A 17,449-nucleotide genomic window follows, 5' to 3' on the forward strand; every position below is an offset into this window, starting at 1 on the left:
AGGAGACGACAGGGCCAAGGCACAGAATCAGACATACATTTTTAGACTGTTTTGCTTTAATTTCCATATTTAGGGCTTTTCCCTTCTTTTTTTTTAAATAAGGGAAGTGAGGGAGGGGAGAGAAAATTAATGCTTGCTAATTGAGAAAAATAAAAGTTATATTAAAACATTTTAAAGTAGGTCCTGATGCTTCATTGACTTTTTGAAATGGGAAATTCTCAAAAGCTCTAAAGTCCAAGGAACCATAAGTATGACCCATAATTACAAGGATAAGGGATCTTTGGAATGGGATATTTGAGAGAGAATATGTTTAGATGCCATGTCTTGCCTTTCCTACAGTAATTTTGTGGGGAATTAAGGACTAATTAACTTTAAGCTCCTCAGAGTAAAAGTGTCAAATACATTAAGGGCATAAAGGAAAAAAAAAGAAGTGCAAACTTACAGTCAGGTTTCTATTGACGAGGCAGCTCAGGTCCCCAGGCTTGTCAGTATTTCGGATATCTACATCATGAGGTGACACAAACATCTTTCCATTGTTGAGGTCAAAGAATTCAACTTCTGTCAGACCCACACAGACCTCATTTCCCCAGTTGGACAGGATTTCCATAGTTACATAAATGGCATCTTTGATCTCTTCTACTTTGGTTCTCAATGTAGCCTAAAAAAAAAAAGAAGACAACTAATAAAAATAGAGTCTGGATGTTGGACTCTATAGGGACATGTTTCTCTCTTCTTCACTGAGTATATTTGTCACCATTTCTATCAATCACATACCAAATAAGACTTAGTCCATTTATTTTACTACCTTCACATCTCCATGGCAGAGGGGCAGGTATGGTGGTCTGTCTGTCTCTGTCTCTGTGTCTTTCTCCTTCTCTGTCTCTTATACAATATTATATAAACTCTATCTCTCTCTTCTTTAGTATAGGAATAGCCTGTTTAATACTATTAACTGCTTCTATTAAAAACACAATAGGAAGTGAAACAGTGTTACAGGGTCAAATTAATTTGACAACATCAGTGTTCCTAGTGACACTAGTAAGTCACCCCAAGCTTTAGAGAATTACTACTGATACCAGGGTACAAGTTCTAATGATTCTGTGTAGTTGTATAATGGATAAAAGCCCCCCTGGATTGAGAGTCAAATTACCTGGCCCAGTGCTGTGAATAACTAGCCAAGTGATCATGTGATCATTTAATTTCTATAGGCTGCCATTCTCTCATCTGTCAAATCAAAATTGGACTAAATGATCTCCAGTGATCCTTCTAGTCCTAAATTCTATGATGATTAATGTTAGGCTTCACTGAGACCCTGTGGTCACATCAAAACCTAGAACATTCTACTCACTGCCTTTATCAGCAAAGTTCCTGTTATCCACTGATAGTCTCCCTATAAGGGCAGCTAGGTAGTGTAGTGGATAGAGTGCTGGGTCTGAAGTCAGGAAGACTCATCTTCTGAGTTCAAATCCGGCCTCAGACACTTACCAGCTGTATGACCCTGGGCAAGTCACTTAACCCTGTTTGCCTCGGTTTCCTCATCTGTAAAATGAGCTGGAGAAGGACATGGCAAACCTCACCAGTATCTTGAATGAGAAAACCCCAAATGAGGTCACAAAAAGTCGGATACAACTAAAACAACTGAACAACAAGAGTCTGTCTAGATCCATCCCCTGACTTCCAAACCCTCTTACTTTCCCAATCTCTTTATCAATATAATGACCAGTCATGGTTACAGAATAACGAGGATGAAACATGCTATGCACTTCCTGACAGAAAAGTGAAGGACTTAAGATGCAGAATTAGGCAGACATCTTTGGACACAGCCAATGTAAGAATCTGTTTTGCTTTAATATCCATATATTTTTTTTTTCAATGGGGGAAGTCAGAGGGGAAGAAAATGACAGTGAATCCCTGCCTGTGAAGGAGCACTCCCCTCCCCAACCCATCACTCACTCTCTCATTGTCATCTCAACCATACCCACCCGAATCCCACTCCAGATCTGCCTGCTCCTTCCATTATGCCCTTTGGGACACTCCCATTATGATTAGCAAACTTTCCTCCTTCATGTTAGACCTCTTCCTCTCACACTGTTTCCATCTTCTTGCCCTCACTGAGATCTGGTTTGCTCTGGATGATACTGTTTGCATCTTTTCTCAAAATACCTTCCACCCCAAACTCATTGGTCCCAGAGTGGAAACCCCTCTCACTCAGCAGCCTCTTGTCTTTTAAAATTCACTCTGCCAAAATCACCACTGATCCCTAGGATATTCTCCCTCCTTTCTCAATGAATTCAGTGCCTGGCTCAGTCTTCATTCTGTGGGAGGCCTTTTCTGATCTCCCCTTCCAAGGCTACTTTTTTCCCCCTTTCATGTGTCTTGAATATACCACGTTACTTACATGAATGAATGAGAAAGTCTTTTCTTTTACTCATTTGGCTCATTTAGAATGTAGCTCTTTGAGGGTAGGGATTTCCACTTTTATTTTTAAATGTTTAATATTTAGCACAGTATCTGGTATTTGGTAAGTGCTTAATAAATAGTAATAGCTAATTTTACATAGCTCTTTCTAAGTACCAAGAACTGTGTTAAAGATTTAACAATAATTTCCTCATTTGATTCTCATAACAACTCTTGGGAGGTAGGTACTATTATTATCCTCACTTTACAGATGAGGAAACCGAGGAAAACAGACGTTAAGTGACTTGCCTAGTGACAGAGTTAGTAAGTGACTGAGGCTGGATTTGAACTCAGATCTTCCCAATTCCAGGGCTAGCACTCTATCCACTCACTGTACCATCTAGCTGCTGCAATGCAATGTTTGCTCATTAGCTGATTGATTTTGTTTTAGGTGATGGGCCAGATAATATTAAAGCAGTATTTCAGAAAGCAAGGTTTTGTTCTGTAAAAATATGGTTATAAAGTGTTAATTAGCTTATTGGGAAACAAAAGTACACAGGGTATACCTGTAGTTGTTTGCAAATCTCCATGAATGTCATAAACATACAGGAAAATCACAGAGTGGCCTTCAAATACCCCTTCTGTGGCTTGGAATACAGCACCTGTCTCCATAGATCAATCACTCATAAAAGAGAGAATTTCCCATGTGCCCTCTGTAAATGAGATCTGGCAATCTGTAATGGTTCTATGAACAGGGAGCTGAGGAAATGAACAACAACTGTTCATTACTTTTTTTTTTAAGTCAATAACCCCATTAGTGTGGATCTGTAAAACCCTAGGATATTAGTGTGAGCTGACTGTACAGCTGAAGAAACTGAGGCCTGTAAAAGAAATGTGATTTAGCCTAATGTCGCACACTTAATTGGGGCTCGGGTTAGGACTGCATATTTCTACTCTATCATGGTACCCACTGGTTGGTGCAGCTACTGTTTCTATTCCACACTGAGGAGGGGTGGGAGGTCAGATCTTCCATAATGTTGGCAACTCAAGGCTTTTTATTTAATCACCAGGCAAAACACAGACTTTGTTCCTCTAGTGAGTGACTTACACGGTCCCGGCCAGACAACTTCTCCTCTTTGCTAGGGTTTCTCTGGTTTTAAGATGAGGAAAACAACACTGACCTAGCTTGTGAGAGGATCCTGAGGGCTACAAGATCTGCTCATGCCCTGCTTTACCAGGGCCAGATGACTGACTGAAGAGGTGCTAAAAAGCAAGGTTGTGAGTTGGCGGTTTGAAAGATGCCAGATGGAAGCAGAACGCCTTGCAGACTGGCTATTCTGGATCACACCCAATATAATATACAATTGGTAAAGTCCTTCCATTTAGTTTCTAAATGTAGCAGCTGAAAGGCCTATGAGCTAAGAAAATATCACTGTCAAAATGGAAACTCTGCTACTGTTTCTGCCACTTCTGCTCCTTTAGTAGAGCACACACTAGCTAAAAGGCGATCCCTGGGTTCATGGCAGAAATGATACCCATTGCAATAGTCACAGTTATGCCATGAAAGTTTAAAAAAAAAAGTCTTGTCTGGATTTTTAAAAACAAGAGTCCTGGGGCAGCTGGGTGGTTCAGTGGATGGAGCAACGGCCTTGGAGTCAGGAGGACCTGAGTTCAAATCTGGCCTCAGACACTGGCTGTGTGACCCTGGACAAGTCATTTAACCCCAATTGCCTCACCAAAAAAAAATAAATAAAAACCCCAACAAAAAAAACCAAGAGTCCTTCTATCTGCCCTTTGGGGTGTAACCTAATAGTGTATAATCCAGCAGCAGTATAAGGTAAAGGTAGACTTGTGCAAAGTAAGGAACTGTAAGGAACAGCATTAGACAGACCTTCTAAGGTCCAATCCATGCTCCTTCCTTCCTAATTGTGAATGCCTTTGCTTCTTAACCTACATGCCAAAAAAAAAAAAAAAGCTTGCTGCTATGATTACTTCATGACGGTTATCACTGACAAGGGACATTTATAGAGCTGCAAGTCTTTTCTATGCATTGACTCACTTGGTACCTCCTTTAATATCTGAGGTGGATTACAAATATATTATTATCCCCATTCTACAGAAAGCAAAACTAGGGTTTTGAACTAGATGGAGGCTAAGGATCCTTCTATTCCTACAGCCTGTCAAATGATAAATAACCTGACAAATGACATCAAAATGGTAAATGCTGGAGTTAGGACCTAAACCCACATCTGACTCTAGAGCTGGTGCTCTTACCAGTGCATGATGCTGCCTCTTAACAGAGTGGTGTTTCAGAGGAGACTTGGGCTAAACATTTCTCAAAGGCTAAATAGGGCATGTTTTCTCACCTCAAGATCCAATACAGGTTCCTCAGGTGCTATGTGACTGAGATGAGCAGGGTCATTTTCAATCGCCTGAAGGACTTTCAAAAGCTTCTTCTGTTGCCTAAAATGTGATTGAACTTTCAAGAAAAGTAATAGCAACTGACATACAAATGGAATGTGGCTTCCAATAATGGCTTTATTTTTGTGTCCAGAGGAAAGAGGAGTGGTGAGAAAGACAAAGATAAAAATAGAGATAAAGATAGAGATGGATAGAGATAGAGATAGAGATAGAGATAAAACCAATAAGAAACTAGAGTAGAATCTTGGGTTTTTTTTCTCCATAAGGCAATCTGAAGAAAATATGTATGGATAATTCCTGCTTGCAATATGCACCAATCAAGCCAACCCAAGGAATCATGCAATCTCACTATAAAATACCCACCATCTATCCCACCCCCAGATGTTAGCTCTGGAGACAATGATTGTTACACAAGAAAATTTTGGTAACAAAGAATCTCTGCTTAGAGGCCTAGGGGGCATTCAGATAGCCTGTGTAAGCACACCCCACAAAATGCTAATTAATTAATAATGCCTAATTAATGTCATTTGGGGAGTGTTGTTGTTCATTCATGCCCGACTCTTCATGACCCATCTGGGGTCTTCTTGACAAAGATACTGGAATGGTTTGCCATTTCCTTCTCCAGATCATTTTATGGATGAAGCAATAGAGGCAAACATGCTCAAGTGACTTGCCCAGGATCACACAGCTAAGCAAGTGTATAAGGCCACATGTGAACTCTGGTCTTTCTGAATCCAGGCTCAGCACTCTTTCTACTGTGTGACCTAGCTGTTCCCATCTTGGGATAACATTGATGATAAATTATAATTGTGACCCACTGGGACTTGGGAAACTCCCAAATATGATAGATAAAATCCTTTTGAAAACAGTAACTCCTGTTTCCTGGCACTTTGAGGTTTAAAAAGTTGTATTTTCCTCAAGACAGCCTTATGAGGTGGATCACAGCATTACAGATTTCTAGCTGGAAGGGACCTTAGAGCTCATCTAGTCTAACTCTTCATTTTAAAGTGGAGAAAACGAGAAAACTGTGGCCTTTTCTTGAGCAGGGTCACACAAGCAAGAAGTAGTAAAATTTGAACCCAAATCTTCTGCCTCCAAATTCAGAACTCTTTTCACTCCAAAATTATCAGTCTTGCTATTATTATTATTATTCCTACTTTTAAAATGAGAAAACCAAGGCTCAGGGAGATGAGGTAATTTGCCCTGCTATTACACACAGTAATTAAACGTCAGGGCCAAGATTTGAAAACACGTCCTTTGGTTTCAAGGGTATTGATCTCTGTGGTTTAGGCTGGTTCTGGAACTGCCCCCAAAGCACCATTTTGTATAACAACACGGATGCCACATGAAGGAGGCCCAGGTAGTGTACTGAAGAGTCCATTAAGTGAGAGATATTGGTTGTGATGAAGTTAGAATCCCAGAAGCTCAGAGCCAGAAGGTAATCTCCAGAATTCCCAGATTTTGGGGGCTACACTGTCTACCCAATGTGTGAATTCCTTTGACAATAACTCAGACCTGCCAGCTGACTCCCTACCTATTAGATGACAAACAACCACACTGGTTATGACAAGAGTCAGGTTTTAAGGTTCTTATCTCTAAAGGATCTTTTATTCTAAACATAACTTTGAACCTTAATCACTGGAAAGTGAACCCCAACATTTTCTGTTTTCAAAAATGATACTGATACTATAGTGCTTTAAGCTACACTAAGTGCTTTACACTGAATATCATTTGATCCTCACAAAATCCTACATAAGTCTTACAGGCATTATTTTCCCCATTTTATTGAAGAGGAAACAATGATAGAGTGAAGTTAAGTGACTTCTCAAGGATAACATATCTAGGAAGAATCTGAGGAAAAATGCAAAACCAGGTCTTTCTGACCTTTGAGCAGTTAGGATAGAGCATTAGATCCGGAGTCAGGAATACTTCTCTTCCTGAGTTCAAATCTGGCCTCAGACAACTTATTAGCTGTGTGATTCTAGGCAAGTTATTTAATCCTGTTTGCCTCAGTTTCCTCATCTGTAAAATGAGCTGGAGAAAGAAATGGAAAACCATTCCAGAATATTTGCCAAGAAAACCCCAAATGGGGTCATGAAGAGTCAAGCATGACTGAAATGACCAAACAAGAAGTTTCTCACCTTAGCCTGGGGATAATTAACCTAAACTCTATGACTTTGGGTTTATTTTATTTTAAAACTATATTTTGATAACTATATTTTAACAAAATTGATTTCCTTTGAATCTCATTTACTTTAGTTTATGCATTTAAAAACACTATTCTGAAAAGGGGTCCTTGGGTTTCATTAATATGCTGGGAGTGTTCATCATATAATCAAAGGTGAAGACTCTCTCCCTCCCCCCAACCTCTTCTCCATCCTCCTTCCCAGATCCAGAATACAACATTGCTTCTCTCTGGAATGTAAGGACTGTTGTGCATGTATAATGATAGAAAGAGGCACTATTTTTATTTATTTATTTATTTATTTTGCAAGGCAATGAGGGTTAAGTGACTTGCCCAGGGTCACACAGCTAGTAAGTGTCATGTGTCTGAGGCCAGATTTGAACTCAGGTCCTCCTGAATCCAGGGCCAGTTCTCTATCCACTGCGCCACCTAGCTGCCCCCTAAAGAGGCACTATAAAACAGTACCAAGTAGCACTTATCCCAAACATCCATCCTATTTATATTCAGCAGATGAGTAACTGCAAAGGTATGGAGAGTTCTGCATTTCTGTCCAAATTAGGACAAGGTATTTTCCGGAAAGGAATTGTTAGTTTTGTTTACCGGAGGGAAAGGAGAAGATTGTTGAAGTTTAAATGATCCTGGGCTACACTAGAAATGAAGACAAAAATGTTATAGCAAGATAATCTGATGATTACTTCACTCAGTCAAAAAAAAAAATCAACCTTAATAAATACCTGCTTCCCAGAAGACCAATTCTTTCTATTGCTTCCGTGACTGCATTTGTACCCCCTGCAGTTTCAGATGGTTCAGGTACAACAACAGTGGCTATGGAAAGGCCAGGAGGAGGCACCTGAGATTGGAGAAGTTCATTAACAAAGTACAGAAACATCAGTGACTGTTCTTAAAGGCATAAAGATGAAAAATAATAAATGTAATTTTCAGTAGGAAATGAGAATAAGAAACATTTCAAGGGCACAGAAGATCAATAAAATACTTAGACAATGTACAAATTTTCTATTTCTTTTGGTTGCTGGATTAAATTTAATGCAATTCTATTCAATGAGCACTTATTAAGTGATTACTATGTGCTATACACTGCTGGTAGGCACTGGAGATATAAAGATAAAAACAAATCAGTCTCTGACCTCAGGGCACTTATACGCTATTGTTATCCACCTTTTTGAATGAATTATTTAAAGAGAATTCCAATCACATGATTAGGATCATAGGATCTAGGGATAGAAATATCATTTAATCTAACCAACTAATTGAACAGAGGAGGAAACTGAGGCCCAGAAAGGGGGAATGATTTTCTCAGTCACAAAGCTGGTCAGTGGCAGAGATGGGGTATAAACCTAGATCATCTATACAGTAATCCTTCCTCTACCTTATTTTTTTAGTCTTTTCTTTTAAATGATTCATTATGCAAACTAAAGAGGTGTTCCTTAGGATATATATTTAATTGCATTTTTCTAATCTTCAGAAGCACACTAGTTCACCAATACGATCACCCAGAAACACTGCAGCATGGTGTCTGAAACTGCTGTAATGGTGTTAGAGATAGTTATTAAGAGTAATTGACAAATGTCAGTAGATTCTGGGGGAGGTATGCTAGTTACAAGGAAAGGAACTCTAGGCTAAGGAAAATGAAGTAACCATTAAACTATCACTAACAGGGGCAGCTAGGTGGTGCAGTGGATAAAGCACCAGCCCTGTATTCAGGAGGGCCTGAGTTCAAATCAAGCCTCAGACACTTGACACTTACTAGCTATGGGACCCTGGGCAAATCATTTAACCCTTACTGCCCTGCCTCCCCCACAAAAAAAGTATCATTATTAGATGCAGAAACTTCTTATATAATGCACATTAGGATTCCAACATATCAAAGCTAGTCCAACCCCATAATTTTCAGATGGGGAAACTGAGGCCCAAGGAATGGCGGTAACTTGCTCAAGATAATATAATGTGTAATTAGCAGAGCTGAGATTTGAACCCAGTCGTTCTGATTCAAAATTCAGTTTTCTTTTCACTAATAAATGAAATTTATATTACTTTTTTTTTTTAAGAGGGGGCAGAGTCCATTCATCTTAACAAAGTCTAAGAAAGATGTTTTTTTTTGTGAGGCGACTGGAGTTAAGTGACTTGCCCAGGGTCACGCAGCTAGTAAGTGTTAAGTGTTGGAGACCGGTTTTGAACTCGGGTTCTCCTGAATCCAGGGCCGGTGCTTTAACCACACTGTGCCACCTAGCTGCCCCAAGAAAGGCGTTCTTAATCTGGGTTCCACAGAATCCCAAGGGGTCAGTGGACAGATTTAGGAGAGTATATGAACTTGGATGAGAAAAATTAACTTTATATTTCAACATAATTGGTTTCCTTTGTAATATTATTATTTGATTTTATGCATTTGAAGATATTTTTCTGAGAAGGGGTCCACTGGCTTCACCAAATTGCCAAAGGGGTCATGACCCCCCAAAAGGATAAGAACCCATGGTCCAGGGGTATCTCCCAGGAAGCTGGATCTAAGTTCATATTAAAGAAATCCAGAACCTTTCTCTTTCAGGCCTAATAGTGTAATGGAAAGAGTAGACTTCAAGTAAGAAGACCTAGGTTCAATACCCACCACTGCCAGTAATTGTGGCTAATTTCACTTATTATGAAACCTTAAATAAATCACTTGACCTGTTCACATCTCAGTTTGTTCATCTCTAAAATAGAAATGATAATACTCATTGTTCTTAACTCGAGTATTATTGTATGGATCAAATGAGATGGCTATAATATAGTGGGAAGGACCTGGGACTTGCAAGCAGAAGAACTAGACCTGAGTTCTAACTCTGACATATGCTAGCTGTATGACCATGAGCATATCAGTTAAGCTCTTTGAATTGGTTTCCTTCTTTGGTAAATGGTAACAATAAATACTTGTTCTAGCTACCTCACAGGGTTGTTGTGATGAAAACATTTGTATGCCTTAAGGTCCTATAGAATACTGGATTGTAATTATTATATATTTGTGATGAACTCAATTAGATGAACTCTGAGGTGCCTTTCAATTCTATCATTCTAGGATTTTAATGAATGTGAAAGTATTCTATATACTACCGTATCATAGAAACATAAGATATTCCTATTATTTTAATTTTTATTTATATCCTTTAATTTTGAATCAATTTCTATATTTGCCCCCTTCCCATACCCAGAGAAACATCCCCTATAAGAAAGGATCAGAAAGAAAGAAAAAAGGCAATTTAGCCAAGTTAGCCAACATATCAACTGTGTCTGACAATATATGCCATTATCTATACCAAGAGTTCTTCACCTTTACAAATGAGGGAGTTACATTTTAAAAATCTCTTCTTTGGGACCCAGCTTAGCCATTATAATTACAAAGTGTCAGCTGCTTTTTAAAAAAAGGTGGGGTTTTTCCCATTGACATTGTTGTAGTCACAATGTAGACTGTTTCCTTGGTTCTGCTGACTTCTTTTTGCATCAGTTCACAAAATTCTTCCCATGTTTCTCTGTATTCTGAATAGTCATCATTTCTTAGTGATATAGGAATATCCAATTACATTCATTTATGATTTGTTTAGCCATTCTCCAGTCAGTGGACACGCACATTGTGGTCATCATCGTCGTCGTCGTTGTCTGACCTGTGGTAGAGCTTTCTGAGCTCATATTGATGTGATTGGCCACAGTCAGAAACATTATACCTTGACCCAACCTAGTCATGTCATTTTGGTCTTCTTTGAGAACTAAGGACAACACTAAACCTATGGGGCTAATTTGAGAAAAGTCATGTGGTATCTAGCATCCCTTGAAGGAACTATGCTATGTCCATATGGGTTTCAGTCACTACTTTTTCATAAAGAATACTTATAATGTTTCCCAGGTCCCCCTTTTTGGTACTATATTTCTAATAAGCTACTCACATAAAATACTAATATCTTTTCTCTGCAAAATGCTGTAGAACTCTATAATTAGTCCTTATCACAATTTTGGAATTGGTGAAGAAAAGGAAATCATCTGGGGTTGGATAAGTGCTATAATGGACCAAGTTTACCTCAGGTAGAGCATATCATGCTATGTTGATATCCTAAACAAAAAAGGCTCATGAGCAGTGGGGGGGAGAGGAGAGGTGAGATGAGAAGGTATATAATTATTAGTATGTGAAGGTTGGAAGAACTCATAAGTTGATTCTAACAGATAAAATGGAGATGCTGTAAGGGAGGAAGTAACTATGTATTAATTGTTCTACATAGGTATGACTAGTACATGGAGTATTCCATGGTAGGGCTTGAATAGATGCATATCAGTTCTTTGAAGAAGGGGACAGAATGAAGCAAAAGAAAACAATTTTTAAACAGAAGTGAAACAGAATTATCAAATACAAAATGATATTTGGATTCTATGAAATTATAAATCCTATAAACAAAAACAGGCAGCTGGAAGAAAATATATGGACTAAGGTAAAATTTGCATTAAATATCTCAAATAAAGGTTTGATAACCAAAATTTATAAGAATTTGATGCATATTTCTAAGATTATGAAACATTCTCCAAAAGACAAGTACTCAAAGAATATGAACAAATAGTTTTCAAAAGAATAAAATCAACGAGCATCTGAAAATTTGTTCCAAATCACTAATCAGAGAAATGCAAATTAAAATAAGTCAGAAGTACCATTTCACACACTTCAAATTAGAAAAGATAGGAAAATTCAATGTTGGAGGGGCTGTGGGAAGACAGACACGCTTATTCACTGCTGGTGAAACTGTGAATTGGTCCAAATGTTCTAGAAAACAATTTGGAATTATGCAACAAAAAATGCTAAATTATTCAAACACTTTGACTCAGAAATCCCACCATTGGAATTATACTTCAAGCCAGTTAATGACATCAAGAAAAGGCCCATATGTCCAAATATACTCATAGCTGCATTATTATTTGTAATAACAGAAAGTCGGGGGAAAATGTGCCCAACAACTGGGAAATGGCTGAATAAATTATAATATGAGTGTAATGGAATATTATTGTGCCATAAAAGATGACTAATTTGAAGAATTCAGAGAGGCACAGGAATATCTATATCAAATGATGAAGAATGAAAAAACAATAGCTAGCATAAGAATATGCACAGTGACCACAACAATATAAACAAAGGTAACAAAAGAGTCAAAGAAAAAGGACAACGTTGGTACCATGTCATCAAAGTGAAAGCAGGTTCTCTTCCTTTCTGATAACAACTGGAAAACTGCAAAAATGGAAGGTGACTTGTACTATCAGACCTAATTATGCTGTTAGGTGGTTCTGCTTAACTGTGTCTGAGGAACATACTCTATGGTGAGGCGGATGTCGTTTGGGTATTTGTTGCGAAGTATCTACTGTATCAAAACAAAATTGCATAACAGAAAAGAAAGTGGACAACGTGACCAGAGTTGCAAAGTTGGTTGTACCTCCCAGGTCCTTAGAAGTTCAGATATGCAAGGTGGTTCCTGGAAAAAAAATTCTAATCCTAAGCCATCGGCTCCAAACTGTTGCTGTCTTTGAGGCAAGTTGTGTATATTGCTATTGGAAGAGCTGGGTGGTGATGACAGACATTTAGTGATTTCTTCCCTGGTTACCTAGGCAAGAAGCAGTTCCCAGGGTACAATTGAAATCCTGGAAATAAACAGCACACTGACCCAACTCCTTACTAGTTTCTGCCTCACTGATACTAGCTTGTATTTATATAGCAATAGGTGTTAACAATGTACTATACAAATAGTACCTCATTTGATATTCACAACCCTGGGAAGCAGGTAGTACAAGCATCATCCCCAGTTCTTTTCTTTTCTTTTTTTTGCATGGCAATGAGGGCTAAGTGACTTGCCCAGGGTCACACAACTAGTAAAATATCAAGTGTCTGAGGCCGGATTTGAACTTAGGTCCTTCAGAATCCAGGGCTGGTGCTTTATCCACTGCACCACCTAGCTGCCCCCATCATCCCCATTTTCAAAATGAATCACCTGAGACTCAAGAGAAGTTGAATACTTTGTTTAAGGTCACAAAGCTAGCAAGCAATGCAGCTGGACTTAAATTTAGGCCTCTAGTGCCAAGTCCAGTGTTCTATGTGAGGCTATGTCTTTTATTTATTCATTATATTTGAAGGGATCATATTTTACTTACATTAAGGGCAGTAAAAGGGAATTCTTCTACTTCTTTCAGAAGACTAGCCCAAGGTTTCACTGGTGAATCTTCCTCTTCCTATTGTGAGGTTAAAAAAAAAGTTGCAGTTAAAGCAAATGTTGCCAGCTATAGATCTGGAGATCAGTCTTTGGAAGAACTCCTATTACAAAGTGCTTACAGGAACTTCCCTGCCTTACCTCCTTTCCCATGCTGGCTACTACTTCCTTCACCTTAGGCCTGTACCCTCCTTATTAAAAATGACAATAGCAAGAATTAAAGAGAGGTGTTCAAGTCATAGTTAGCTCTTCCCCAGGTGATGTAGCATGTAGTAGTAGACAGAACACTCAGCTAAGAATATGGAGACCTGGCTTAAAGTCAGTCCTCTCTACCAATTATTAGTTGTATGATTTGAGGCAAACTTTTTTGTGCCTCAGTTTCCTCACTTATGAAAAGGGGATAACAATATCTGCCCTGTCTACCGTACAGAGGTGTCATAAGGAGCAAGTGAAATAACACAAAGTGATTTTCAAACTATAAAGTGTTCTGCAAATGCCAGTTATTACTATTAATATTAAATGAGAGAAGGGGCAGCTAGATGCCGCAGTGGATAGAGCACTGGCCCTGGATTCAGGAGTACCTGAGTTCAAATCCGGCCTCAGACACTTAACACTTACTAGCTGTGTGACCCTGGGCAAGTCACTTAACCCCAATTGCCCCGCAAAAAAAAAAAAAAAGATAAAAAAAATATTAAATGAGAGAAAACAAGAGCATTGAGGAGAAAGGAGGCAATTGCCTAAAGCATCTGAAGATTTGCCTAAATTAAGCCTTCCGTAGAAACTTTCCTTTGAGTCAGGATGCTATTTTGTAGGGGCATTTCCACATAGGCCTGTGTTTTGCATAATAGTACATCTATGTTGAATAAAGAAATACTAACTCCTTTTCTCTCCTGTGATTCCTGAATGCTTCTGCATTGAATTCAGCTGTCTAACATACCTTTTGTTGGCTAGCCAGAGTGTCTGCCTTTCTGCTAAGGATTTCCTTTTGTAAGGTTTCATTTTCAGCTTGTATAGCTTTGAGGACAGCGGAGGCATCCTCTTCAGGGTCTTCATCCTTATATATGTTCTTTCGGGTAGCAGACAGAGGCCTCTCTTTTCGGCTTCCTGGTCCTGACAATAGAAAGCGAGACGACGTTCCTTTAGACCACACTGACGGAGAGAAGTACAAATGATATTAAGTTTGTCCAAGCCTTTTCCATAGCCATCTTGGATATCAAGAGATTCTTTTATTAGAACTGACTTTTGAAGTGTGAAGTTAGGTCACATCACTTAACACTTGTTGTCAAGGGGTGATTGATGTAATTACTGAATTTTGAGCTGGAGGGGACCTTAGAGGTCATGTAGTACAACCCATTCATTTTACAGAGGAAGAAACTGAGATTCCATTAGGTTACTTAATTAGGTTACTTGCCAAGGCACAAACAAAGAAAGGCCAGCTCTATGGCTGGCAATATTTACTTTAACTCTAACTTTTTTTTGACCTCCTGACTTCAAGTTCAGTGCTCCTTCCCTTACACAGTGGTTTTTCTTGCTGATATTAAGGGCATAAATAAACTTTCCCCTTGCCAAGGTACTCCTCTGATGAGTCACTGTGGTCCGGAAGTTACTCTGGGTTCTCAAATACCATGCTAGTGTGGTCTAAGTCAAAAACTTCATCTGTTCCCTAAGGATCAGCCTACTGAGTCTGAGAAGGCTCATGGATAGAAAATGAGTCCCTGGGTGATTAATGAGTTTTGGCCTCAATATACCTACTGTGGTGTGAAGGAGGTTTCAGTCTATTTTGGTGGAGGGAATATTCACATCAGTGAAATCATGGATTTATGGAGCACTGAAGTGTGAAAACCTAAAGCAACTTACTTCAATATGTTTAGATGCACCTTTATTATTCATTATGGACCAAACATAAAGGCCGTTCATTAAATAACATGCTTTGATTTGTATGTGTTTGGGTAAGGCGTCACGAAAACCAAAGGAGGACAAATCTTGTAGTATCTGAATCTCCCTTTCTGCTCTCAGAGTCTTACTGAGATCCAACATGTGGAAGTTAAGCAACAGCAGTAGCACAGAAAAGCATTCTCAGTGGGTGGAGGAACACTGGCATTCTCAAAAGGGTGAAAAAAAATCTAGTCTAAGCCTACAGTGGTAGTTTCCAGCACTGCAAGGAAAATATGTTTTGAATGGAGATGTTCCCCTCATAAAAAGGATGTCACTCTCTGTCATGTACATATCTATAAATCTGGTTAGGGTATTCAAGGGCATTAAGAAGATTTCTTTCTATGTCTGATTATGGGTGGTTTGCTGATTAAAAATTAGGTAGCATTCTTTTCCATCAGACTCTTGTGTAGTCCTCAGAAAAACTTACCTCCTAAAGTGCTGCTTCTATGATCATAAAAATAAAGAATTGATTGAATGCTCAGTGGGGACAGATATCCAATTCTCTCTAACCCCACTCAATGTCCTTCCTTCTCCTTTAAACATTACAGCCTTCTTTCCTTTCAGAAGCTATTTGACCATCTCCAGGGCTTAGGAAGTTAGAAAATAAAACTGCCAGACTGATGCTACTATGTCAGATTGACAGTATGACAGTTGGAATTAGCAAACCACTGAATCTATTAACCAATCGGTCATTGGGACACAGGATGAATTTTTTTCTCCTTCTGTAAATGAGGACTAGCAAAATCTGCAACAGACCTCACAGTGCCCTTTCTGCAGAGAATTTTTTAAATGATTCAAAATACCCAATTTTCACCTCTGTTGAAAAAAGTGCAGCGAGGTGGTGCCAAAGAAAAGGCAGATGAAAGTAGGAGAAGATCCGGGTTCTACCCCAAGCTCTGCTATTGATTTGTTGTGTGACCTTGGTCAGAACTCTCCCTCAGTCTCTTCATATCTCCATGTCTGCAATCTATAACCTAGGAGAGCTGGTTCTACAATTTCCTTTCAGGACTCAGGTTGTATGGTCAGCTGTGTCCTATTCTGTAAAATGAGATGGCTGGGTATGAGGTCTAGCCTTCCATCTCTGACATTCTCTGCTTTTCTGATGGAAATGATGGCTGAGGATTGGAGGAAAGTAGGAAAAAGAGAAGATGGAGCTTTAAATTCCTGTGTTCACAAGAAAGTAATCACTAGCAAATAGAATAAGACTTATGATTTTATGATGAGACAGTCAGGAACCTAGATTAAATAAAATCTCCTCTGACCTCCAGCCACTACCAGGTAAATATTGTTCTTTAATTCTCATCTCCTTCTTCTAGAATATGCAGCAGATTCTTGCAAGCATGTGGACAACAGATTATTATGACACTGTAGGATTAGGCCTACAAGGCTGTAGGACATTGGTTTGTGTACTCTGGGGTTGGCATGACAGAAATGTTAATGAAATTCAGCCTCATGACAGGGCTTGGAAGTGCTCTCTAAGTGAACCTAAGGAATATTACTTTATTACTTGGATTGGCAGCTTGTCTAGGAAAAGTGGCTCAAATATGTCACTTTCACAGAGCACTTTGACAGCTTGGACGGTAAAGTTTCTGCCATGAGAGACCAGTGTCCTTTCACCCTCTCCTGGCTCTCAAGAAGACCACAGGCTTATGAAAAGCTTTACAAATTCATTTCTTAGGAAGTTCATGAATATTATATAGACTCTGGTATTTGAAGTCACAGGAACATGAAACAGGAGGAGTACTCTTCAAAACCATGGACAGCTAGGATTCAGCATGAGCATTTATCATCATTTTCATTTCAGAGGCTAGTATTGCTAATAAATCTATAACATTCCAGTACGAAAGTACAGCTGCTGAGACATCAGTTTGGCTGACAATGACTGGGGCATGCAAAATCAACCCGAGGCCTACTTTTGAGGATTATGTAAACCTGGGAAGTATATTGAGAATGTAGCACGCCTACTAACCTAAGGGCAAATGAATTTGCACTTTTCTTTTTAAAATTATTTTCTCCTTTTTCTTTCAGTGTTCATCATAGAAAGCAGACAATGAACATGGTCAATAAAAGACCATGTAGTAGTCAATGCTACTAAGTATTTTCCCCCTCAATATATATAAAAAGATTTTTTGGGGGGAAGCTGATATTTGACAAATTTATGGTAATAATTTTATGTCCAAGTCACCATGGATATGGAAATTATGGTAGTCTAAAGAGATGCTCGATTTCCCCCAAAATTCCATTTTTTAATACAAGAATATCTAAGCCCCTTGCCTATTTATGAAGGAAA

At 38.8% G+C, this 17,449-nt stretch overlaps 1 protein-coding gene across 2 annotated transcripts in view; it reads right to left on the bottom strand.

The window, feature by feature from the left end:
- LOC122736134 (katanin interacting protein) overlaps positions 1–17,449 on the bottom strand; it is a 205,190-nt gene that overhangs the window by 74,114 nt on the left and 113,627 nt on the right. For both annotated transcript variants that reach the window (XM_043978179.1, XM_043978180.1), the window contains exons 11-15: positions 14,162–14,334; positions 13,169–13,246; positions 7,738–7,853; positions 4,764–4,860; positions 443–658 (exon numbers count right to left, since the gene is read on the bottom strand). In XM_043978179.1, the coding sequence (XP_043834114.1) occupies positions 443–658; positions 4,764–4,860; positions 7,738–7,853; positions 13,169–13,246; positions 14,162–14,334 (680 nt within the window). The remainder of the gene's footprint in view (positions 1–442; positions 659–4,763; positions 4,861–7,737; positions 7,854–13,168; positions 13,247–14,161; positions 14,335–17,449) is intronic.

This window comes from Dromiciops gliroides, chromosome 1, assembly GCF_019393635.1.
Source record: "Dromiciops gliroides isolate mDroGli1 chromosome 1, mDroGli1.pri, whole genome shotgun sequence".
In the NCBI taxonomy this organism is placed as follows: domain Eukaryota; kingdom Metazoa; phylum Chordata; class Mammalia; order Microbiotheria; family Microbiotheriidae; genus Dromiciops; species Dromiciops gliroides.